The 24,597-nt window shown below is 44.6% G+C and overlaps 1 protein-coding gene across 5 annotated transcripts in view; it reads left to right on the top strand.

Annotated features, from left to right (window-relative positions):
* LSAMP (limbic system associated membrane protein) overlaps nt 1-24,597 on the top strand; it is a 992,409-nt gene that overhangs the window by 881,261 nt on the left and 86,551 nt on the right. For all 5 annotated transcript variants that reach the window (XM_005486132.4, XM_074534755.1, XM_074534754.1 and 2 more), the window contains one exon: nt 5,250-5,375. In XM_005486132.4, the coding sequence (XP_005486189.1) occupies nt 5,250-5,375 (126 nt within the window). The remainder of the gene's footprint in view (nt 1-5,249; nt 5,376-24,597) is intronic.

The raw sequence follows: 24,597 nt of genomic DNA, 5'->3' as shown, positions 1-24,597 counted from the left end.
GTTTACCCAGAGGGAAGAGTCCAAGGAGTCTAACTGAATTTCATGTGAGTGCATTTACATGGCTCAGAGTTTTCTCACTAGGTGTCCACTCTCCCTCTGTTTGCATTTTTTGTTGTCATACCTGAGTTGAGTTCCTAGTCCTGTGCTTCCTGCCCTTTTCTCACAAACCCATCCTCCTGCTGCCCTGAGGTGTCAGGTGAAGCACCATGAAAGCAGAGTTCCATCAGTGCAAGAGCCAGGGACTAGTGCCCCCAGCCTGTGAGTACCTCTTGCACAACTTCTGCTAAGCAGTGGCTCCCACTCCTGCCACTTTGTGCCTGTGCTGTGTCTAGGTGCTCTGATCAAAGGGCAGGGATCTGTGACTGAACTGTTTGGGAGCTGTGGCATAGGTCAGGTTCAGCATAAACAACATTAGGAAAAGATCTCTAGAAGCAGTGCTTTAGCAAGGGTGGCCTTGGTGCTTTCTTGTGCCATCCCCCATGCACTCCTGGAAAGGCACTAATGAGCTTGTCTCCTGCATATGAACTTGTGTTAACCTCACTCATTTACTGACATTAGGGATGTAGCACTGCTCCTTGCCTCCTTCCATAGCCTTGAATGAGAACACTGATCCAGCCCGCCCACACCATCCCAGGTAATATCTCAGGAGGAGTTTTGAGCTCTGAAGGGCTTTGGTCATAAAAGGCAAGGATAACAGCAGCAGATGTTTGTGTGTTTGCTTGTTTGTGGTTTCCTTGCTGCCTCGTATGCAGCCCCTGGTCTGTAATAACTGCTATAGCGGGTGTTTTTGTGGAAACAAATCACCTGCTTTCATCTGAAGAGCAACAGTGATTGTGCTGGGGGAGCATGATCTATTTTTCATGTCTCAGTCTTTCTTATTATTTAAATTAATGTGAGTTGCAGTTGTCATGAAGTGAAGGATTGACGGCAATTAACTAGAACAGCCTCGGTGCAAGCTGTTTCTGCACAAGCCTGTTCTACCCAGCTCTGTCACTGTATCTTTCTTGGGACTTAAAATCTGCCACACCAGCTCTGACCTTGTACCCCTCCTGCCCTGCTGCCCTCCCGGTCCAGGGCACCCTACAGTATCTCTGCCCTTGTCACACTCCTGCCTTGCAGCTCTCTGTCCCTTCCAATGTGAGCTTCTCTCATGCAGAATGGCCGCTGGTTACTTTGGGATTTGTTATTTGCTGTCAGTGACATGGAAGATGAGATGCTGGGCTGGCATCAGCCTTGTGCCGTAGATGTGAAATGTAGAAGAAGCAAATATGTGAGTTTTAAGCCATTCCTCACAGTGTTCATTCCCATCTCTCCAGAATCAGTCCCTGCTGTGGGCAGGGCATCCTCCCTTTCTGGGGATGGAGAAGTGGGGTACTACAGCGTGCTTCCTTTCATGGCTCTGCTCCCCACCCCAACCAGGGGCATCCCAAGCACATTGTAATGGATACTTGATATGATTTACACTGAAAGAGCAGAAAAATATGTCGATCCTATCTTTTTCAGCAGTACCTAAGACCCTGGCAGTGCTTTCCCTTGGAACCAGAGGGGTCCTTGGAGCCAGAGGGGTCTGGCAGCAGCCTGTTTTGCCCTGGAGTAAAAAGGTGTTAGTCAAGTTATGAAAATGCCTGTAAGTGCTGTTGAGCTCTAGTATTTGCCCTGCTGTGGGGCTGCAGCTTGTGGGTTTGCCCCTGCTAATGGTTCGGAGAGACCAGTCACAAAAGAATTTTCCACTTGGGGTCAAATAGGAGATGGCTGGGCAAATGCAGGATATGACACCCAGGATATTCTGGTCCCAGGAGGTTTTATTCTCAGCAATCCTTCTTTCAGCTGTCTGGGACCTGTGAAAACATAATACAACCCACACATGGGGAAAAATAATAAGGTCAAAGCTTCTCATTTTAAGGTTGTCCTAAAAAGGTGTGTGCAAAGTAATGACAAGTGCCAAGAAGGCAATGCTAACTGTTGCTGGTGCTGACAGTTCTGGCATTTTAACATGCTGGCTTGACGCCCTGAAAATTAAAAGTCTCTGACTTTTTATCTGAGTGAAATTATTGTCCACTGACTTTGGATTCTAAACAGATGAAGCCGAGCCAGGTTTTAAATTTAGAGGGAAATTATTTCCTGCCCTATTCCCCCTTGTCTTAGCCTTTCCTTGCCTTCTGACTGAGGTGTCAGCTGAAAGGAACCAGCCATTATATTCCTAACAGGATTTCAGTCTTGGATGTCCTTTTCACCCTCATCTGAAAAAGTGGCAAGACAGATATGACCATCTGGACACATGCTCTTCCTCTTGGGCATTCAGTAGGCATGGTCAAAACTGCTTGTGCTGGCTGAGTTTACTTGATTCTCTGTGAAATAAAATGTCTTGACGGCTTTGGAGAGCGGCAGTTAATACATGTCCCAGCTGGAGCTCTGCTGCTGCCCTGCAGTGGCTTTTGCTGCTCTTTCCTCAGCCATTTTGGCTGGCATTGCACCATTCTACTAGGACTTCACACTGGCCCACAGCTTCACCTGCTAGTCCTGCTTTAGTTTAGTCCTTCCTGGTTTGTTGTATGGATTTTTTTCCTTATGCAAATGTTAGTCCCTTGAGGTTACAATAATATTCCCAAAATATGGTATAGCCACTGGTTTTACTCCTGGGCTCTCCTTACCCAGTGAGCACCATGGATAAATTGTGTTCCAATTACTGTCCTTGTGTCCCCTGACAGAACACCTGGACCACAACTTTAGCAGAAATAGCAGCCTCTGATGTTCTTTCCCAGACTAAGCCCGCCTGTCCTCTCCTGTGCATGTTGGTCTTCTATCAGGTCTGAGGTGGCTCTCCAAGTTGCTTTGTTCTCAGTAAGTAAGAGTAGCACTTTGGATTTTGGCACCAGAACTTTCAGGGCTCTGCCAGCCTGCAGATTTGCTAGCTGGAACAATGAGCAGGTCTGTCCTTAGCCATAGAACAGGATGTTCCTCTTATCCACTGGAAAAGAAAGGAAGTGAGTTTTCTTCTCCAGGGATAAGTTTCCATCTCCTCTCTGAGGAGCCCTATTTGAAAGTAAAAGCTTTTGCCTTATTTTGAGTCAAAATTTTCCCTAAATTGCAGCTCATGTTAGCTGTTTTTCAGTGCTCACTGTGCACCTCTGAGAAAAGCCTGCCTCTGTCTTTTCTGCATGTTCCCACTCACTTTTTTTAGAGAGCAACAAGATCTCCCTCAGCCTTCTCTTCTTCAGACTGAACAGACCCATCTCTCTTAGGTTCTCCCATCTTGGGAGCCTTCCAGTGGATTTGCTCCAGTGTGTCTATGGCCTTCTTGTTCTAGGAAGCCCCAAACTGATCTAGTGCCTGAGATGCTGTCTCATAAGCACCATGTAAAGGGTTTTAGACACTTCTTTCCACTTGGGGGGTTATACTCTTGCTAATACAACCCTGGATGTTTGGTCTTTGCTGCAAGGGCATACTGCTAACTCATGCTGAACTGAAGGACTCCCATGTGTGACTGCTTGAGCCTTGAAATTTTTCCCTTCCTGAAAATATCAATGTGGTTGGTCCCTAAAGAGGGACTGTTATTGTGAGGCTTATTCTACCTGTCTAACACAGTATTGCCTCTTCTTAATCAAGAAATTGGTAATGACCACCAAGGAACAAGAGTGATGCTGTGATATCTCTGATCCTTAGTTTTGAGCTAGTTCACCATCCAGAGCTGGGTACATGCCAGCCACTGCTTTGCAATTTTATTCCTCTCCTTTCCCACCTGTCTTCCTTAGAAAGCCTGTGTCTGAGTTACATGCCAGTCCTGAACTGTCTCACCCCAGCTCCGTCATCCCAATGATTTTTCACACACATCCCTCTGTGAATCTGTGTGAACATCAGATTCCTGCTGGTTTTCCACCACGATGCTTGCACTGGTGTACAGGCATTTGAGGTGGGCCCCCAGCTGTCCTGCTTTCACAAGGCATGCAAAAGCCTTCCCCATTGTGTTGCCCCTGGCTGCTCCCTCACTGCCCTCTGCATTGTCACTTCTCCACAGGTCACAACAATCCTTCCCCAGTGCCCCTGCCTTCAATCCCTCTTTGCCTGGCTGAGTGAGCCTGTTGGGAAATAGATGTCTGCCTCACTTTACTCTACAGTCCCCTTCCTTCACGGGGGTCCCATGGCCATAGATACTCAAACGCTGTCCGTGAGTTTGGGGCCTACAGAGAGGGGCTAATGAGCTGTGGGTTGTAAACAACATTCCTGTGAATCCAGCAACACAGCTGGAAGTAGTGAGTTGCTCTCTTCAGGCTTCATTTCCTTTTCCCCACCTAGCTTATAGGCAGTGTTGCCTCAAAAGGACCATCAGCCACTCCTGCCAGGCAGGGGGAAGGGGAAGTTGCTGTCTGTTTACTCTGTGGTAAGCAAAGCAGAAAATTATGTTGTTTCATTCCTCGCTACACACAAATTTGGAAGCTGAAAATATATTAAAAAAAAAAACAACAAACTAGAGGATTCCTTTTTAGTGAAAATCCCTCACCACCTGACATGGGGTGTGAAGCATGGAAGCAAGACATGGGTGTGAGAGAGGAAAGACTGCAGCAGCTGGCACACTCCACACCTGGAAGTGCCTGTTCAGGCCCCAGTTCATGGTCACTCTGGTACCATGACACAAACTCAGTTTGGAAAGTTTTTAAGGATCTTGAATGTCCAAGTCATGGCTGATCTTGTGAATCTTAAAGATTCTACTGTGCCTTTGGTGCTCTGCCATGGGTGGTACAGTCATCCAGAGACTGCCCACTGCAGGTAGCCCATGGGGAATCCTTCTTGGCTGAAAGGTGTCACAGAAACCAATAACTAATTCACCCTTTGAGTCAGTGCCTTGAAGCCTGGCATCCTACAGGAGGATGCAGAACTCCATCTGGGACTCCCCAGAGTGTAAAAATTAGCTGGGGTGATACTTGGAGCCTGCTGATCCCTTCCGAGTAGCCTTGAGATAGGCAGGCAAGTTCTGAGAGGTCATTTTATGAAGACCCCCAAACTTGTGCAAACACAAAGCTGCAGTTGCAGCACAGGCTGTTTCTAGCTGTGGACCCTTGAAATACAAACTACACACCAGTACATACTACTCTGATGTAATTTCAGAAACCCAGCTAGTAGTGAGAGGGGTGCAGCCTGTGAGGTGAGTTTGTGGCTGGCTCTGGTTGATAGGTAGGTAATTGATTAGGCTAGGCAAGCTACCCTCCATAATTCTGCTTATAACAAGGTCAAACTTTCTTTTGTCTTTGCAGTTCCACCAAAGATCTCCAATATCTCCTCGGACATCACCGTGAATGAGGGCAGCAATGTGACCCTGGTTTGCATGGCAAATGGGCGTCCTGAGCCTGTCATCACCTGGAGGCACCTCACTCCCACAGGTAAGAAATCCAACTGGATTCAATTTGTGATCTGTACAGTAGTTTCCTTCTCTTCCAGCATCAAAGAAAAATTTCAGTAGCAATATAGGCAGCTATAGAAAAGGGGCAAGAATCTTAAATGTACTTCAAGCTTGTTTTGCAGTATGAATTCCCAGGCACAATAACCAGGTTTTCCAAGTGAACAAATGAAATTACTTCAATAGATGCTCTGCAGAATTGGACCTGTAATTCTATTTAGCTTAGATGTTCATCTAGTTGTCCCAATCTCTACTGCTGGTACTGCACAGCACAGTGGTGGAGATGAAATGCTGCTGGTGCTAGACTGAGGGAAAAGGATTTCTGTTGAGACATTGCATAAAAGAGGTTCTTTATGAAAACCATGGGATTTGCTTCCTACTGATTTGCCTTAAAAGGGAGAGGCAAACAGTAGCCCAGTTCATACTGCTCTCCGCTTTGGCAGACAGCCAAAAGTCCTGTGTCTTCTGAGGTGACTGAAGAAGGCAATTGATCTTCAAGGTGAGTGAAGAGCAGGATGGTAACAGAATAAAGGAGAACTCACCATCTTTGTTCTGCCGTCTGGCTGTGCCCTCCATGCTCAAGGATGTGGCAAGGTTGGGAGGAGAATATCTTTTTAGTAGCCAGACTAAAAGGGGGTTAGCAGCTTGGGTACCTTGAACCCCTAAAGATTTAACAGTAGGATGAGAACAAGAGGTAGGTTTCTATCCTTCCGTATCATGTCCTTGGAGGAGAGAAAAACTCTTTATCTGATTTCTTTTCCTATCAGATATACTTTTATCTAAAATGCCTGGGGAAAGCATTGATTAGCCCCATATGAACGATCTTCTGTGATACTCCTACATATGTAAAGGGTTAAAGAGGATTTGAGGGAGACAGAGAGCAAACATTCTGCATATGCTACAGATAGTCCAGCTTTCTACTGCAGTTCAGCAGCCAGAAAACAGGAGAAAAGTGAGCCAGAAAGTGTTGCAGAAAGAAAGTTGGAGAGAGAGGTAGAATGACACACTGGAACAGAGCTTAATCTAAGGGCTACATCCAGAAGCCCCTGGATTTGGAGCCTGTGGTTGAGATTGGGGTTACTTAAATTCCTGTCTTGTGTCTTCAGCCAAACCAAAGTTCTCCTGAGCTTTCATGTATATGAAAGCTAGATAAGCAGTCTGTATTTCTGGCCCATTTCTTGCAATACGAAGAGAAAAAAGATGGAGAAAGCCTGCTAAGAGGAGGTGAGAGCAGGGCTGATTAGGGGAACACTAATCATTTGTGGTATTATCATCACTACCTGACTTTCCTCTTCTGTTTTTTGGGGTTTTTTTCTAAATTAAGTATGACTGTGCCATTTACGTTCATAGGAGAAGAGAACTTATTTTTTTCATTTTAAATTATGTATATAGAATCTTCTCACTGTGATATTTCTGTTCTTAAGGTTTACTTCATATCAAATCTTCCATATTACTGCTGCATCAGTCTTAAAGTTCTCTTTCTTGTATCCAACTAAAAGATACTCCCTAGCTACTCTGTGAGCACAGCCTAACACTGAGTTAAGGGCGTTAATCTTCATAAAATCTAAGATCTGGTACACATGAGATGCTTTCTTCAGAGTAGTGAGAAGATTCTTGTCCTGACTCATCGTTTTGGCTGTTGCTGCTTTGTGGGAGTTTTTTTCATTCGTACCACCTATTTCACTGTATCAGACACAGATGATTTTTTTTTTCTCCTTTTTTACAAAAGTCTCCACAGAACAAATCCTTGCTCTGGCTATCCCCTCTAGTTAGCAACAGAACTGAAGAATCCCATCCCTACTCTGACTGTGGGGACAGTTTTCTTGGCTCTGTTCAGTTTTCCAGAATGTCCCTTCACATTTTTTCTCCCATGCTGTGTGTCTCAGAGGTGTTGCCTTGTTAGCATCCCTCAGCACCATCTCACTGACTCCTTTCCAATCTCTCCTCAGTCCTCCTCCCTACAGTGAAGCCTGCCAAGCACCTCCTGTGTAACAAACTAGAGGTTATGGTGAAGGGCAGGCAGTCCTCAGTCTGTCACCTCCATGTGTTACTGATTGTGGTTCTTTCTTTTTCCCCATCTGAACCCATCTGCTGTCTTTTACAGATACAGAGGAACTGCTTTCAGGCAGACATCAGGTCTTTGAGCAGCATAAAGCCCAGTAAGACACTTGTCTCAAAATGGGAGACAGAAGGGCTTCTTTTAAATGTTTTCCTTGAGGTTGACAATTAATATAAATTCCAAATCCCTTCCAGAGCTGCTGCAGTTGGAAACATGTCTTATCTTGGAATCTCCCTTTTCCAGAACTGCAAGGCATTTTGGCTCCATTTATGCGAGTTTTGAAGACATCTGCTATGCATCAAAGAGCTATTTTAGATCATTGTAAAGGTTTCTAAAATATATCTCTCTCCTTCAATGTTTTTCATGGTTAAACTTGTGACTGCAGAACTGGAAGAAAGAGTGTTATTTAGCTTGTGTAGGAGGTTTTGAATGGCCAGGTAGTGGAATTAAACCTGTATCAGGGGGCGAGAGGGCCAAATTACTTTTTTCTTTGTGTACTCTCCTCAAGGAGTTCATTAGCAATTTTGTCTGCTGTTTCTTTCATTCATTGACTTCACGAAGAGAGTTTGTTGGCTAATTACCTGAGTTAGGACCACAGAAATGGTTGAATTCTTGTTGGCTGGGAAGTGGAAGATACAAATGCAAAGGGAAGGCAGTGTTGGTACTTAGGCAGGAAAGGTAGGGATGCGTGTGATAGTTCATTTAAATGCTGCAATCATAGCTTAGTTATCTGCTTATCTGGGAAGCTAAAAAAATTGATTTATAAATTGCTGTGTTGCTTCCTGTTCTGGTTCTTCAGTGAGCAGTTGAACCAGACATTTTTCTCACTTCAAGTCCTGATCCCCTAAAGCAGCCCACAGGAAAAAAACCTCTCCTAACCCTGTGAGAAAGTGTGACTGAGGTGGATGACTGTAGCACTGACACTTGGGAGGAAGGCAGGTAAGAGGAAAAATAATAATTCAATGGCAAAAGACATTACAGATCAGCTTTAATTTGATGAAAGCAAGAATGACATTCCTTGGAACGATGCAAGTCCTTGCTCTCCTCTTACATTCCTCTTCAGATGATTGGCAGATTATATTTTGACAGAGCAGGTGGAGAGAATCACTAAGACCCTTTTCTTTTTCACCTGAGAGGCCAACATTGGCAACCTGGTCTGAGTAGTTGTGGATAATTTAACAGGCATTGTCTGGGAGCACAAACAGCTTCATTAGCTCTTCTCCTCTGTCCAGCAGAGCTCTTTTCTGGGATCACTGACCTGCACCTTCCAGCAGCAGGCCAGCAGGTCCCTCCCTGCACATAGTCTGATCCCTTTCCTGTGATTCAGGACACAGCTGCAGGCTTGTTAAGCCTGCCATACCTGCTGACTTTTGCCACCCTGGTTTGTGATGGTAAGCCATGGCAAAGTCCATAAAACTGAAGATCTGAACTGGATTTGTCAGGAAATTGTGATGTGTTCAGTTAGAGTGGGGTGAGTATTGATGGTGTCCTATGCAGTCTGCATGAATTAGCAGTTGTCAGCATTAGGAATACTTCACTAGGGAACACTCCGTAGTCTCATCTCTTGAAAGGGACAAAACCCAGATTCTTTGTACCGAGTGGATGGTACCCTATTGTTTTATTCTCCTTTATATTAGCTCATAACCTGCCTAATCCGTGCCCCACAAAGGTATAGATTATTTTTTGTCACTGAATGCAATAACCTCAAATATCCCATAGCTGCACCACATCCTGGACAAAGTCCCGACAGAGAACTGTTTATCACTTATCACAGGTACATGGTCTGTGAGGGATACCACAGGCAGCCTACCCATCTGTGGGTAGTTATGTTAGAAGGAGCTCTGTTTTCCCTGTACCTTGCACCAGGATAACAACTAACACAGCCAAGAAAAGACTCCAGTGAAATAGTTCAGAGATGGTAGCCAATGCCTGCTTTCAAGCCCCTCTTAGTTTTACTTCACGTCTCTACTGACTTATGTTTATTCAGGCTAATGTGTCTTCTCCCTGCCTGCAAGCTGCTAGATCACAGTCCAGAGGATAATTTATCATTTCTCATCTCTATGTCTTATTCAGAGCCAAACCAGGTGCCTGGTTGACTGAAAAAGAGCTTTCTGGGAAGAGGAAAAGTTAATGTACGTTCATATCCTTACCAATGAATTCTCAAGGGAAGCCCTAAACAGTGACCTCTTGTGAATTGGGTTTGCAGAAATATGAACATGGACAGTTGTTGCAAGGTCTCTGGATTACCAGAGATCTCAGTGCCAAGCCTTTTGCTGTGCATGGGCAGGCAAATGCAGAAGAAAAAGCCATCTCCTGTCCTGAGAAGTTCATACTTGAGAGTTCATACAAGAGCAGTACCATTCGTGTTTCTGCCTCTTTGCCACAAAGCATCAGTGATTGAAAGCTTCCCAAGGGCCTTGCTTGTGGGTGCTCTGGCAAGTGCCTTTAGCAGCCATGCTGATGACAGCCTGCAAGCTGGTGGCAGGGAGACAAAGCTATATTGACTAAAGTTGAGAGATTGAGTTACCAGCTGAGGAACAAGCAATTCCCTTCTCCTAGAGAAGCTACAGAGTATGAAACCTGTATAAAGCCACTAGGAATCCCATTCTGGATCCAACTTCCTTGGCCTCCGCCCAGCAAGGCCACTTGATAGAGAAGAAAACATTCTGGATTCTTCCAAATTCCACCTGACAGTCTAAAGAAACCCAGTTTGGCTCAGAAAAAGAGCTTAGTTATTACAGTGGTAATCACAGCATAAGAAGAACCAGTCTAGTGCAAAGCAGATAAGTATTGATTGCAACACCCAAGTTTCATGTCACAGCATCAAATGAAAGAAGATGAGAAGGCTTGTCAAATATGCCAGTCTGATTCTCCCTAGAGGATGCTAGAAATTCACATTGAGACTTAGGGAATTTACCGTAGCCTGGGAAGTTTAGGAGGGATAGAGAATACAGAACTGTGCCTGCATGCCCTGTGTAATTGAGATGGTATACATATAATATGTTTATAAACAGCTGTAGAACTCATTGCTATGGAAAGTTATTTAAAGACAAGAACTTGGCAAGAGTCAAGCAGCTTGTGTATTCCTGAGGATAATGTGAACAAATCTGGATATTCTTGTTATTCACAATAAAAATATTGAAAAGGATGTTAAGCTTCATGCTTTGGGGCTCAGAGATCAGGATAAGACCTAAAGGGAAAGAGACAGATTATCTCACACCCCCGCTCACTTGTGTATTTTCCTTCAGTGCATGCCAGTCTCCTTGTAGAGCTGAGAATTGAAGCAAGAGGAGACAGAGAGCTTTCTGAAGGCATGAGTTAAGAAGGCCATATAGGTCACAATGGGCAACTTTGATCATTATGTCCTGTGTTGGCTTGCTTCTCATTGCTGCCTAAGTCCAAAGCCTTGTTGCTTCACTTTGTGCTGCACAGGGAAACCCAGTTCATGCCCAAAGAAAGCAACAAGCAGAAAACCCTCAGCCAGAGACCACAAGTCAGCCCTGTGGTCAGTAAGTAGTGGTGGGAAGCAGATTTTCTGTTATCTAAAGCATTTGTATTTAGGGCATCTTTCTGCTGCTCTCCTAAAACCTTAGTAAACAGCGGTAGAGAAAAGCAGCCTTGTTTTGGGAAGCATGGGGTGGATTTTTTTGTTTGGATTTGGTGGGGGTTTTATGGCATTACTATGCCAGTTCTTATTTCACAACCTCCCCCCCATGAAACTGTCTCAGGAAACCTGAGGTTTACAAGATAATTGTTTAACAAAACAACTGAGGCAACTGATGGTTTTTTTAAACAGATCTCCATTTCCTCTCTTTTTTTTTCCCATTCTTTCATGTTCAAAATACTTTCTGGTAAAACATCTTCCACAGAGACCTTGCACTTTACCTCTTTTACACTCCCAGTTTGTTTTAGCACACTTTCTGAGATGTCTTTTTCTCTCTATTTAGTCTTCATCTTATCCAATATGTAGGGAAAAAAAAAAAAAAAAGGAAGAGGATGCTGGCTCATAAAGAGCCTGGGAAACAAGCCAAACTTTCAACTTTTTCAGGTCTTCTCCAGAAGGCATCTAAAGTTGTTTCAACCTCTATTTGCTTCCCACTAACACTTTTTCCACATTTCTTATATTTTTAGAGGTCTGTTTTTCCCTAGGGCCCACAAGCTAGATCCACATTGCCTCCTTCCTCACCTGTAAGAGACTTAAGTTGTGATGGTTCTCTCTCCCCAGCACACTTTATGTTCTTTCTTCTATGCCCAGCAACATGTGCACTGCACAGGGATCCTTCCTCTTGTAATCACCTTGCAATAATGCCCCATTTGATTACCATGGGCTGTGATGCTGTTTCAGTACAAACACTGTTTATGCATTAAATGTTCGTTTTTTTAACAGCTTTTATTTCTCTCTACTGTCCCAGGACAGAGAGGGAGAGCAAGGCCTAATGAGTATTTTGGCATTTCTAGGGAAATAGACAAATAAAGCTGTTGAGAGGAGGAAATTTACCCTGCTGCCTACAGTAGTGGTTGGAGAGGAACATGTGGAATCTTCTGGTCATTGCTTGTCTGCTCCACCTCTGGCAAGCTTGTCTGTGTTGCTGGCAAGATGTGGCAGTTCTGTACCAAGTTAGTTGCTTCCTGCCGCATAAAAATTATAAAAATGTTGCTCCTTGCAGCAAGTTGGAGTCTGGTAGAGTTGCCTCCTTTTTATCTTCTCCCAGATGGGTACCATTTCTAGTTGGTCATGCAGTTAAAGTCTTTTCCATGGCGTTTTAAAGGCTGAGCTGGATTGTGCCCATATGAAAACTTTCATCCACCTACAGAAAAGCAGCATTTTTCTAGTTCACTGCATGCAGTAATATTATTGTCTTTGCAGCGCTGTGCCTCCATGCTAAAGCTTAGTGATACTCATTGGGGACACTCCTGTTTAGCTGGGGCATCCAGGAACAGCTAGCTGCTTTTCCTCCCCTATGTCCATGAGCCTGTCTTGAAGGATCCCAGAGGGCTTAGATGTGAGAGTGAAAACTGAGCACCCCAGAAGATGAGTATCCAAAACCTCTCATAATTAATGATGACAGGAAAAGGAATCGCCATGTGCTTTGACAAGCAGGATAGCAATAGCAGCCTAATGAACTAATGAACTTTCCATTTCTCCATCATTCCTACCCATTCCACAGACCCATTAAAATCAAGGACTTTTTTGTCCTTACTAGGACAAAAAGAGGAGAGGTCTCCTAGGCCTGCCCTGCTGAGACTGGTAGATGCAGTCCATCTGGCTGCCTTCCCTATCAGCCTCCCTCATTCTCCAGACACACCATTTAGCACTCAGGTAGTCAACTGCAGTAAAACAGAGTATCTGAAGAGAAGGTTACTGAGTGCAGGACACTGATGAGGTGTGGATGTGTGTGTTGCTGTGTCTCCCTCTAGTGATCTGAACTCACAAGTCGACTTTGGGTCCTTTGTGCCTGGAGCTGCTGTTTTGGGGACAGAGATTCTCTGGGTTCACCAGAGTAAAAGGTGAATATTTTAGGACTGGGTCCCATTCCCCCTGACATCTGGAGGTCATATTCCCCATTGGCATCTCTGTGTTTGCAGCTGTAGTTCACATCTGGAAATTTAAATGTGCTTGTATAGATACAGAGAGGTTGACTGTGAATTAAATAGAGAAAAAATTCATAGCATGTTAAATGGAATAGTTTCAATTCAAACATCCTTAAGAAAGCTAGCCTTAAGAAAATGAGGAGGCTGCAAATTTTTTTTCCCTTGTAGCTGTAATCTGTAAGTGGTTTCACTTAAGGCAAGCATATTTTTCACTCTCTCTTCACAGTAGGAGAGAGACACACTAATAAAAAGGGAAAGTTAAGGTAGTAGCTTATGCTTGGTCCGTGGTTTTTGAGGTTTTTTTGTCATTTAAAGGGAGAGACCACCATTTTGTTATTATGCTGTTATGTGACTACAACTGATCTCTGTGGCTGCACTGACTTCGGTGTGTGATATATTCTGCACTGGAGCCAGACCTAGTGTCTCATCTCAGGACCACGGTGAGCATGGATGACAGCATCTACTGCCAGGACAGGATGTCTGGAGAGAGTTTCCCTCCAGACAGCCCCAAAGCCTTCACCCCTTCAAGCATCTCTTGTACAATTATCCTACTGCCTCTTGCCTCTGATTCCACCCCTACACCAATCCCAATCATGAAGCTGCTTATATGTTCCAACTATAGAGACAGCTGGAAAATACTGTGAGAAAGAAGAGCAGGGAGTAGGGAGAAGCAAATTATTTGCAAGAGTCTCCTGCATATGTAGATAACCTAGGGCAAAGAGAAAGCCAGCTTTAGGGGCAAGATATCCTGAAACTGCTTCAGCAAGGTCAGGTGTCACTCAGCCTCCTGCAGTGTGGAGCTTTTCTCCCAGGCCTGAATACAGTTGTAGTGGAAGTGGGAGTCTCCCAGCTGAAGGCACTGAGCTATTTTGGTAACGCCAGGCTGTGACAGACCCTGGTGTTGTGAACACTTGTGCTCTGTTTGCTTCGTCAGCCTCCCTTCTGAGCCTTTCAGAAATATGTCTTCAACACATCCCTCCCTTTCCTGTCTGAAGAAAAGTGTGAGAGACTGGAAACATGATTCAGGGGGTTATTTTTTTCTTAGGGGGTGCATGTACAAAAGCATTGTTCTTATTTCTTCTTCACATCTTCTTTTCTTTTGGAACAGCACCTGAAAAATACGACTCTTCTGATGTACTCTGTATTTTTTCATGCACTGGCTGAACAAATCATCCTTTCTCATAAACTCCCAGTGAGTGCCCACCACAGTGTTACTGCAGCAGAGGAGCAAAGCAGAGGGCTGGGAGGGGATGGGGATGGGGAGTGCAGGCCCATCCAGGGGAGCAAGAGCTCTGGTCTGATGCAGCCTTTGAATTTCACACCCCATTTGGAGTGACTCAAGGCATTGGAAAGTCGAGCATATCCTGCCAAAGGATCAGTACAATCTGCAAAGTAGAAAAATAATGCAGGTATTGATGGTCTGGAAAAGGCAGTGATCATGAGAGATTTCAGTTGTATTGGCTCAGGGCAGTGGCAGATTGGAAGGGTCATGAAATGAGGACAGGACCATTTTCTAGCACTGTGTAGCACATTCAAAGAGCCCACCCCTTGTCTGGGCTGGTATCCCAGAAAAGGCACCCGTGGGAGATGAAATTGCTGCAGTCTGGGGAAGGCAAAAGGAGAGCAGTGCAGTCTCCCAGGGGCTACTTGGGCTCCTCATAAGGGTGCCTGTGTGTCACTGCCCTGTTGCATGTGCCTGGCTGAGAACTGCTGGCAGGATCATCCTAATTACGAGCACTATAATGGTGGCCATATGTCACTGACACCCTCCTTACCTGCTGTGCAGCCTGTAGATTTGTAAAAGCTGCATGAGTATGCAGGTGCACACTGCTGCATGCATTATTTGTGAGCACTTGACTGTGTGTTTATTCGTGTGTTCACCATGCTGGTGTCTGTCCATGCAGTTTGCTGCACAGATAAGCTTTTTCATGTTTACCTGCCTTATCCACCATCCTCAAAGGCTTTCATTTCCTTTAAGGTAGAATTGTGAAACATAGCAGTAAGCATGAAAAGTAAGAGCAGAGTACCTGCCATGGTTCTGTACACCCATCCAAACCCTGGCTGTACATGCTAAACTACAGCTGCATGGCAGGGTCAAAGATTTAGTATTTTAAGAGTCAGTCATGACAGGAGAGAAAATTTCGGAACTTCCCAAAACTACAGAAGCTCAGGTCAGACTCCAAACTCTTCAACTCCAGCCTCTCTCTGACATGCTTTTATCTACAACATTTATCTGTGCTGTACTTGGGCATCTTCCAAGCAAATAAATAATTGGATCCTGCTTCTGTCTCCCCTTCTGCCCAAGGGACTTAAAGTTAATTTGTGCTGACTGTTGGGCTTTGGGTATGTGGTGGATTGACCTTGGCTGGATGCCAGATGTCCACCAGGCCGCTCTATTGCTCTACCTCCTCAGCAGGATGGGGCACGGGAAAAAAATTAGATGGAAAAAACTTGTGGGTCAGGATAAAGGCAGTTTGAGAAAGCAAAAGCAAAGGCCACTTACAGAAGCAAAGGAAAACAAAATATTTATTTTTATCCTCTAATTGTCACCAGCAGGCAATCTTCAGCCACTTCTCAGGAAGCTGGGCTTTAGTACATGTAGTGGCTTCTTCAAAAGACAAACACCATAGTAATGAATGCCCCCACCCCTTTCTCTTGGCTTTTATTGCTGGGAAAATGCCTAATGATATGGAATATTCCTTTGGTCAGTTTGGGTCAGATGTCCTGGCTGTGTCCCCTTCCAAGATCTCACTCATCCTCAGCCAACTGGTGAGGGGGAAATGTTGAGAAAGCCTTGATGCTGTGCCAGCACCCCTCAGCAGTCCAAGATACCAGTGTGTTATCAACACTTTCCTAGCTCCCAGTGCAAAGCACAGCGCTCTGAGGTCTACTGTTGGGGAATAAACTCCATCTCAGCCAAACCCACTACAGGGGAGAGGCTGCTGTGACAGAAGGAACTCGGGGCACATATAGGTACGTGGTCCTTGTGCCGTGAAATTCAGTTACCCCATTTCCTGTGGGGAGATCTGCAACCATTTGACTGCTATGAGGAGGATTCCTTGTGGCTCTTGGGAGCTCCCCAAGGGATGACACAGGGATACCCATGTTCCCTAGATATTTCTTCCACAAGCTTCACCTCTGATGCCTGGAGCTGCCTGTACCGTAACTTGAGTGAAATACAGACCCATGGAGAGGGAAGTCACTCCTTGCAAGAGGCTGGGATGGGTCTTGGAATCCACACACAGAGCAGAGCCTGTAAGGGACTTGGGAACAAAGAAAAGTCATTTGCCGTGCAGCATCTCCTGCATGAGACCCAGGGAAGATGAGGGAAGGAGACTGTTAACTTGAACAGACAAAAGTAATTAGAGGACTAAAATAATAGATTAATGAGCAGGCAGTGTCTGGGGAACTTATTAATTATCAGTAGAGGATTTCCTTCAGTGTGCAGCCTGGCCGAGGGCATGCAAGATAGCAACTAAAACTCAAGTCCCATTTAAGGGAGTTGCTAAGGAATTAGCAGCACTGGGTGTCTGGAGAGCGATAGCAGAGGTTGACTTAAATGCTTCCTTTGAATCTTGTGTTCTGTGTGGCTCAGGTAATGGCTGGGGATGAGGGGGATCTGGGAAACACTAGATTGTATCTAACCAATGTTAATAATGGCTCAATAAAAATGCTCTGATAAGAACACATTAAAGTTGCACCGTTAAGCACTCACAAGCCTGGTAAGGTTAGATTTAAGGTTACAGATGCAACCTTAACTCTTCTCCTGCTGAGTATACCTTAGCAGGCAGCCTCTAATTAAGGGGCATTGGGCTATTGCTCAAGTAATATATCATAACATCAGATAATGCTCTCTTTGGCTTCGGACAGGTGCACACAGTGTCTCATAATATTGTGGGTTTGTCAGTGTGTGCCTGATGAAAAAGAGTCTATTTTAATTGTGGCACTGAGCATACTGCATTAGTTGTACTGCAACAAAGCTTGGTGGTTTAGAACATGATGTCTAGTTAGACTGTTCAGATGAAGGGCAATCCACCACCCATTCTCTCAGGTCAACATTTCACACATCAGAAAGCTGTAGTCATGGAAGATGTTGACCTTAGTTATGTTGAAAATGGAGCTTTCCTTTTTAAGGACTGATTTCTGCTTATTTAGCTCAACATATAGTGGGTTTTTTTGCCTTTCTGCAGCATTCAGGCTGTTCACATGGTGAGGTGGTACTCTGTCCCATCAGACTGTGCCACAAAATAATGCCTTTCATCTATCAACGAGGAGGTAGCTGTTCATATATCAACATGTTTTCCATTTAACATTCCTGCATTTACAACCGCGATTCTCATTGCATGTACTAATTTGTTCTTGGAGAGCTTTGCAGAAGTGAATGGATTCGGTGGTTTTAAACCAGACACCATAGGTCTAACATCCTTGCTTAACAGCAATGCTGAGTTGTTAGCCTGCCCATTGAACACAAAGTTCTTTGAGGAGAAGAACTGCTGTGTAAGTCCTTGAGCAAAAAACCTCTGTCCTTCCCTGCATGCCCTTACTGCAGCAGCCTGAGATTTCTCAGAAGTCACTGGCCATGCATTCGGCAAATGTGATCTGCAGCACTCCTGTTATACCCCTGCTATCCCACTGCTTCTCCTTGCAGCTGTGTAGGGAAGCCTGCTTTGGTTGCATTTGGAGCAAATAGCTAGCATTGTTGGACTATGAGGTTTTTCAAATCTGTTGGGCATCATGTGAGCTGGAGTGCAGATTTGCATGTGAGTTGAGAGCATCTAAAGCAGTTCAGATGCCCTGAGCTTTATTTATTGCATTTTGGATCGCTATCTAAAGAACAGATGGGGATGGCAAAGGCAAGGGCAGCAATTTTAACAGCAGCTAGAGATCTGTAGATATTTTTAAAGGTTTCCAAATGTGTTTTGTCTGTCCTCAGCAAGACACAATTGCGTTGTGAGAGCTGTCCCTTAGAGGCAGGTGCAGGCTGGTCAGAGTGGAGCAGACGCTCATCAAGAGTGTTACGTGTGAAAAAGAAAGGTCACATAAGCCCAGGTGGCCTTCAGGAGACAGGCTGGGTGGCCATGGGAATGAAAGATCTTATGTGCAAAGTATGAAAGAACAACTGTGAGGAGGAAAGGTAGGGAATTTCATAGCAAGTCCATAGTATGGTGAAATATGCTGATTAATTTCCACAGACCTGCACAGATCTGAAGTGAGCTAAAAATTTCCTTGCTTAGAGACTTTGGGGATCACTGAGCAGAGTTTGTTTAAAAGAAATGAGCTTCATCTGAGAGGTTTTGCAACTTGTGCTAATGAGAGTCTGTCTGTCAAACTTAAGTGGCATCAAGTGGCCCAGAACAAGGGCTCTTGGGCGTTAAATGGTTCCTACCAAATACCAAGCCCATTATCACGATTGGCTGTTGTAGCCCTCTAAACGGTAAAAGTGATTAAATTGGTCATTATGAAACACTAAAGATGCATAATTATGAAAAATAAGGTTTGAGTAAGAGGAGATTTCAGTTCACTCACTGCTTTGTATCTCAAGAAAGAATCATTGTAGAAATGTTTAAAAGCATCCAAGGGTTGCCCCTTGTCTGGTTTTCTCCTGACAGTCTGGAAATTATGAATGTGTTTGGAAGTGAAGGTATTTTTCCAGTCTCTAGGCAGATATAAAGGCTAGAGACTGAATGTCCCAAGTTCCCCCTCTGCATGAATGTGTTTCATTGTCCAGTCTCTCCCCTCCCTTTGCTAAGGTGAGGTCCAGTGCACAACTTCCCTTGCTCACCCTGGCACATCAGACACTTTTGCCTTTTCTGGGAGGGAGAGAGGGATTTAAATTCTCAAAGTGTCAAGCTCAGGCAGTGCTGCTGGCATGGGCAAAGGTATGTTTTCTTCTCCTAGGGAATCCTCAACTGTTCCAGAGTGCTCTTCTCCATGCCATGGAGAGAGGCCTTCCAGGAGGCAGTTTAACAAAGGTGTGTTGCAAAAATTGAGTCTTAGGCTTTGGTCACTGTGCACAAGAGGGCAGGGGGCACTGGGTATTCATGGAACTCTCCACAGATGGGAAAGGGAGTTGAACTAAGAGCTGCAGAGCTGTCACACATTGTTGAGCATAGGGTGTTGTAGTGGTGTTGCTTCAGAGCACCCCTCAAATGTTGTTCTCCAATTAAAAGGCTGGAATCGCACCAGGCACAGAGCAGAATGTAAGCACAGGGGTTCTCTAGCACAGCTCAATCTACCCAGACTTCTTAAAGTTCTGATGTTGCTGGTTCGCACAGACCTTCAGCAGGATTAGATTATTTATTCATTTTACTGCTTTTTAGTTCTCTCCCTCTTTAGTGCCACCCAACCCTAGAAGAGTTTTATAGCCTCTTTAGAAAGAGTAATAGTGGTTCTGAGTTATGTACAGCCCCTGGGGCCCTCTGTTCTCCTTGGGCTGCTGCTTCTCACCAGGTGTGCAGTTGCTGAGCCACTGAGCCAAGTGCTTGTTTCTCTTGTCGAAACTAAGCGGTCACTGGGGATGTGCTGGTATTTGCATTCCATTATTCCTATGTGAGATATGTAATGTACTAGAAGATCATACCCAAAACTCTTCTGACCATTCATCTCCCTCATCTGCCTGTCTCTGCTCACCTTCCTTCCTCGTGTGACAGCTGATGTTGAGTATCTTTCAGGAACTTGATTTGTTTGTAGATCAAATGCCTTTAAAAAATGATCAGACATTGCTTGGCATCAGAGTGTGTCATTTAAAGCTGTAGTTGCTTTTAAGAAAACACTCTCTGCATGTCATTTATGGCATCATTCATATCCCAGAAGACAAGTAATGTCATCTGCATATCAATGTGAGATTGTGCGGGCCACTAGTCTGCTGATTTGCCATATAAAGTTGTGTTTTCCTCAGTACTCCTGTGGCTGCCATAGCCAAAATGTCTTAAATGGAAAGCCAGCTATCTTTGCTTTTTGAAGGGGCTGCATTCTTCACAGAGATAGAGTTGTAACACTCCTCTTGGCACCTACCTGTGCCTCCAAATCTAATGCTACTCAGCCAAATCTGACCTGTCTAAAAAACTACTTGAGTTAATTTAAACAGAGTGAGATCATCCTGAAAAGTTTCAGACCACTCTTGAGGTGCTGATAAGAGGACAAGTTGTGAAAATGATTTGATTTCAATCCTTAGATGTTTTAAGTTTTTTTCTAATTTTTTTCACAGCTTCTTGCAATTTACACAAACTTGCTGGCTTAAATCCACAGTTGTACAGGAAAAGATTATTCTCTGTGAGGGTGAATGTTTCCATGAATTCTGTTTAAGGGAATGCAAAAGTATTTCATTATTGCAGCTCTTTTTCAAAAAAAAGTGACCACTATGAAGTTCTTTGCCCACACAGTAGCTTGTAGGCCTTTCTTAAAATGTCTACATTTAAATTTCTATGAAATCATTAATAAATTTGTCTAAATTTCCCATGTTATTGGCCTAGCTTATGCTAAGTAATAAGAGGGTTGTGGTTGCCATTGTCTGTGAATTTGACAGTATGGGTGTTTGTATGAGGATCTAGCTCACTTGAGGATTAAGCTGTCTCACAGAAAACACTTCTTTGCAGAAAAAAAAAAAAAAAATTAGGCCAGATGCCTTAAAGGCCTTAATTTGTGTTCAGGGACCAGTTTTTCACAAAGTTATGTACTAGAGAGCTTGCAGGAGAGAATGAGTCAAAAACTTATCTGGATTTCTCGTGTGGGACCTTTTCCCAGCATATTTGATCTTATAATTTGTCCTGTAAGCCCCAACTGCAGGTTAATCAGTTGCTCTGGACAAGGATGGTTGGATGACAAAAAGTGTGTGGAAAACTCAGGTTTTTAACCAAAGAGAATTTCATATCATTTGGAAAGGCCTCAAGACCTCCTCAAAGTTTACAGCCTTCATGGCCAGCATTTCAGTGTCTGGGAATTGTACCTAATGAGGGAAGCTGCATGTTTTCACCCTCAAATTGAATATACTATTGGCAAACATTGCCCTGTGACTGTGGTCCGACTGATATTTGCAGTCATTTTGCTGAACTTTATCACATCACTCCATTTTGCAATTCCTGTTATAATCTAGTGGTTATACAATGTCAATAAATCTAGGTGGGAATGTTGCAAATTCCTGTTTCCACCTGTCAAACCCTAACTTGGAAATTCAATTTTAAGGTTGTAAATAGAATCCACTTGGACTTGCCTTCACATTGCTGTGGCAAATGGTGTGCATTGTCTTTATGATGCTGGAAATAGCTTCACAAGGAGACAGCCTTGTTCTGGAGAGCTGTCCAGGAGAGACTTTTTGAAAGTGACTTTAAATATAAAAGTACATCAAAATACTAATGACAGCAAAGGCTATTAGTTTAGCTAGATAGTCTGCAAACTCAAAGAACTGCCCTCCTAGCTCTTGTTTGGTAGACATCAACCTAGCAGAGGAATACCAGATGTACCCCCCTGTTACTTGGCTGTTCCCTCTCTGACCATTTGTAATGTAGGCTCACTCCTCTCCAGAATTCCCCATGTCAGGAAAAGAAGATGGAGAAAGGTACCCTTGTCAATAGCTCTTCCATCAAAGCCTGCCTCATTTATATGCAGGCAATAACTAAATGATGCCTGTGGGGAAAGGCAACAGAGACAGGCCTGGTTGAGCAGTTTTAAGCAATCCTTTCCCATATGCATTTTTCAAGTGTTCTGAAGGCCGTTTTAAAAGGTAACTTTACTTTAAATTCCTGGACTTGCAGGAGTGTGAAGAAGCAGGATTATTAAAACCATGCAGCCCCCTTAAGTATCTGAATGAGAGTGCAGCTTGTACTGAGGTGTTGCACAGGAAGATAAGAACATTTGCTGCCTCAAGATGCTGTTCCCTAAATGGGTCTGGCAGTCTCCAAAGCATTTGTCCTATAAATGTGGTGCTTGGGACAGGAATATAGCTGGAACCTCTTCTCTTGTCAGGAGCTGGAAGCTTTGGGGTATGAGAGTGAAGGAGCAATAATTGTCAAAGAGCTTGGAGCAGATGCCCGTGGGGGAAAGAAGGCTTTGCTGCAGGATGCCTGTCTCCAGGAGGAACCCCACACGTGGTGATTCACAATCAGCATCCTCAAGAATGAGGCTCCCTCTGCTTCTGCTTTCTTAGGTCATTAAATAAGCACTGCTCTGGCACTTGTCTTTTCTCCTCATATCAACATCAGAAACCAATATTCATAGCCTCTTACATCCTTTCCCCCTCTCAGTGCTGGCAGCTGTTCTCTCACCCCCTTCCTGCACTTGAGATACCTGCTGCAGTAATGGGATCCTCCTGCAAGCTCTTTAATTGAAAGGAATTTCTGTCTGGCCTGAAGATGTCAGGAGGCTGACGGAGACGTGTTTCTATAAAATGAGGCTTGATCTACAGTGCAACAGGCAGCGTCTATATCACTGAGAATCCTTCACACTCGCTGGCTTCATCCAGCTTTTCGAGGCTTGGGGGGGCGTTAATTAAGGTGCGTCTGTCAGGGTGTGGGTGCTGGAGACCCCTCTGGCTCAGCTGCCAGCTCTCCCTCTGCAGCTCAGCCTGCAAGGTGCCATTGCTTCCTTTCCACATGGAGCGTTCCCTTGCCTGCTGTGCCACTTCCATTTCTGATTCCCATCAATTTGAAACAGAGCCCTGCTGACCCTGCTGACCGCTGCTCATACATCTCCCGGCATGGTTAATAATAATGGCCTCTGTGGGAAATGATGGGCTGAGACAGGGGAAGGACATAATGATGCTCTGGCTGGGGGTAGGCAGAAAGAGGAAAGTGAAGTGACAAGCAGCTAAACAGCAAGAGAGGGGTATGATGATAAAAACAAACAAACCTGCAAATGTCTAAAAATCCACAGCGATGGCATCCCTGAAACAAATGGGGAGAGACAAGCTTGAGTCCCTAAGGGAGAGAAGAGGGGAAAAAAAGAGAGAGAGGGAGGAAAGCGAGCAGAGAATCAGCCAATAATTGAAATGGCATCAGGGAAAAAAAGAACTGGAAAGCACAGACAGGCTTGGAATTGGCAGGTGGCAAAGAAAGAGGATGAAAGACAGAGAAAGAACATGGAGGAAGGAAGATGTGGATGTAGGGAGTGAAACAGGACAGTGAAGGGGATGGCTATAAGGACTTGACAAAGGAAAATAGGCAGAAAACAGGAGGTGGGGGAGCATAGAGGGGAAGGGAGGGAAGAGACCTGTGCATTGGCAGAGGACGAAAAGCAGAAGGCTACCAAATCAGGGTAGAGAAAGAAGAAAAAACAAGCTATTTGGGCTTAGAAAGAGGGAGGAAAGGAGAAAGAAGTGGAAGAAAGAGTTAAAGCGCAAGTTGAAAAGCCCCAGATCTGTGCCAATAAAGCTCACCAGAGACACAAAAAAGAGGGTTTGGAGCCTGATGACACCTGATTTTGCAAAGGTTCATCAGTCCCCATCAGCTGCTTGGAATCCCAGTGTAAATTCCAGGGAAATATATTTCAATTTTGAGTAAGCAGAGTTTGATTTTGGTGGAAAAGCTTTTGGCCCAGCACTGCAGCCCCTCTGCCCACGGCAGACAGCAGGCAGATTTTTTGTGGGTATTACCACAGCAGTAGAGTGACCCCAGCAAGGAAAGCAGCAGGCATCTCTTGGTTGGGCAGAGCAACCACTTCCCTGCTCAGTGTTTGCTGGGTAATTGTCCTACAGCCTGATGCTGTGGCAGAAGAATATTTCTTTCTGTTGGTAAAGCAGATCAGTGCTGACATCATGCACTGTCAGAGATGTTGCTCTGATGTGCAAACAGTTGCTTCTGCCCTTGGCGCTTATCAATAACCAATTATGTGTTCATCTGTGTTTCCTGGCTCACAATTTTTTACCCCCACTCAGAGGAAATCAGAGAAGATGGTTAAATTTCCTCTCCATAATTTCTGTCCCTCAGCTGTGGCTGGGAGGAAGCTGAGTGGCAGTTGTTGGAACAGCACTGCCTTTGCTGTGCTGCAGGGAGGTTAGCCAAAGCACAGGGGTGAGCTGTGGCTGCTCAGGCAGAAGTGTGTGGGCAGATCTTTGGCAGGATTCCCCACTCTTCTTAGGAACCGAACGCTGCTTTGCAAGCAATCCTCTGTGGTCTTCACTGAAACTGGCACTCGTGTCCTGGGTTCTGTGCTCACGGCTGGCCCTGCCCTTCTGTGTGACACTGCATAGGCTAAGGATCTTTATCTGCACCCTTTTCTCTTCCCCAAAAGAAATGTCTCCATCATTCATGAAAATTTTAGATTTAATGTATTTCTAAGGCACTTATGGTTTTTTTGATGGGATGGAACAGATAGGCATTTATAGTGAGCACAAAAATAGAATCATGGAATCATCAAGGTTGGATCTTCATTTAAGATCATGAAGCCCAGCCATCCACCCAGTACTACCATTGTACCTACACCAGTAGGTGTACCAGTAAACCATATCACCTATTGCCAGATCCAGGCACCTCCAGGGATGATGACTCCACCACCTTCCTAGGCAACCTTTTCGAATCTCTAACCACCCTAACAGTGGTTTGTTTTGGTATTTTTTCCTAAT

The sequence above is a fragment of the Zonotrichia albicollis genome, chromosome 2, assembly GCF_047830755.1.
Source record: "Zonotrichia albicollis isolate bZonAlb1 chromosome 2, bZonAlb1.hap1, whole genome shotgun sequence".
In the NCBI taxonomy this organism is placed as follows: domain Eukaryota; kingdom Metazoa; phylum Chordata; class Aves; order Passeriformes; family Passerellidae; genus Zonotrichia; species Zonotrichia albicollis.
Note: the sequence above shows the minus strand (reverse complement) of the source record. Positions and strands in the feature narration are given on the sequence as shown.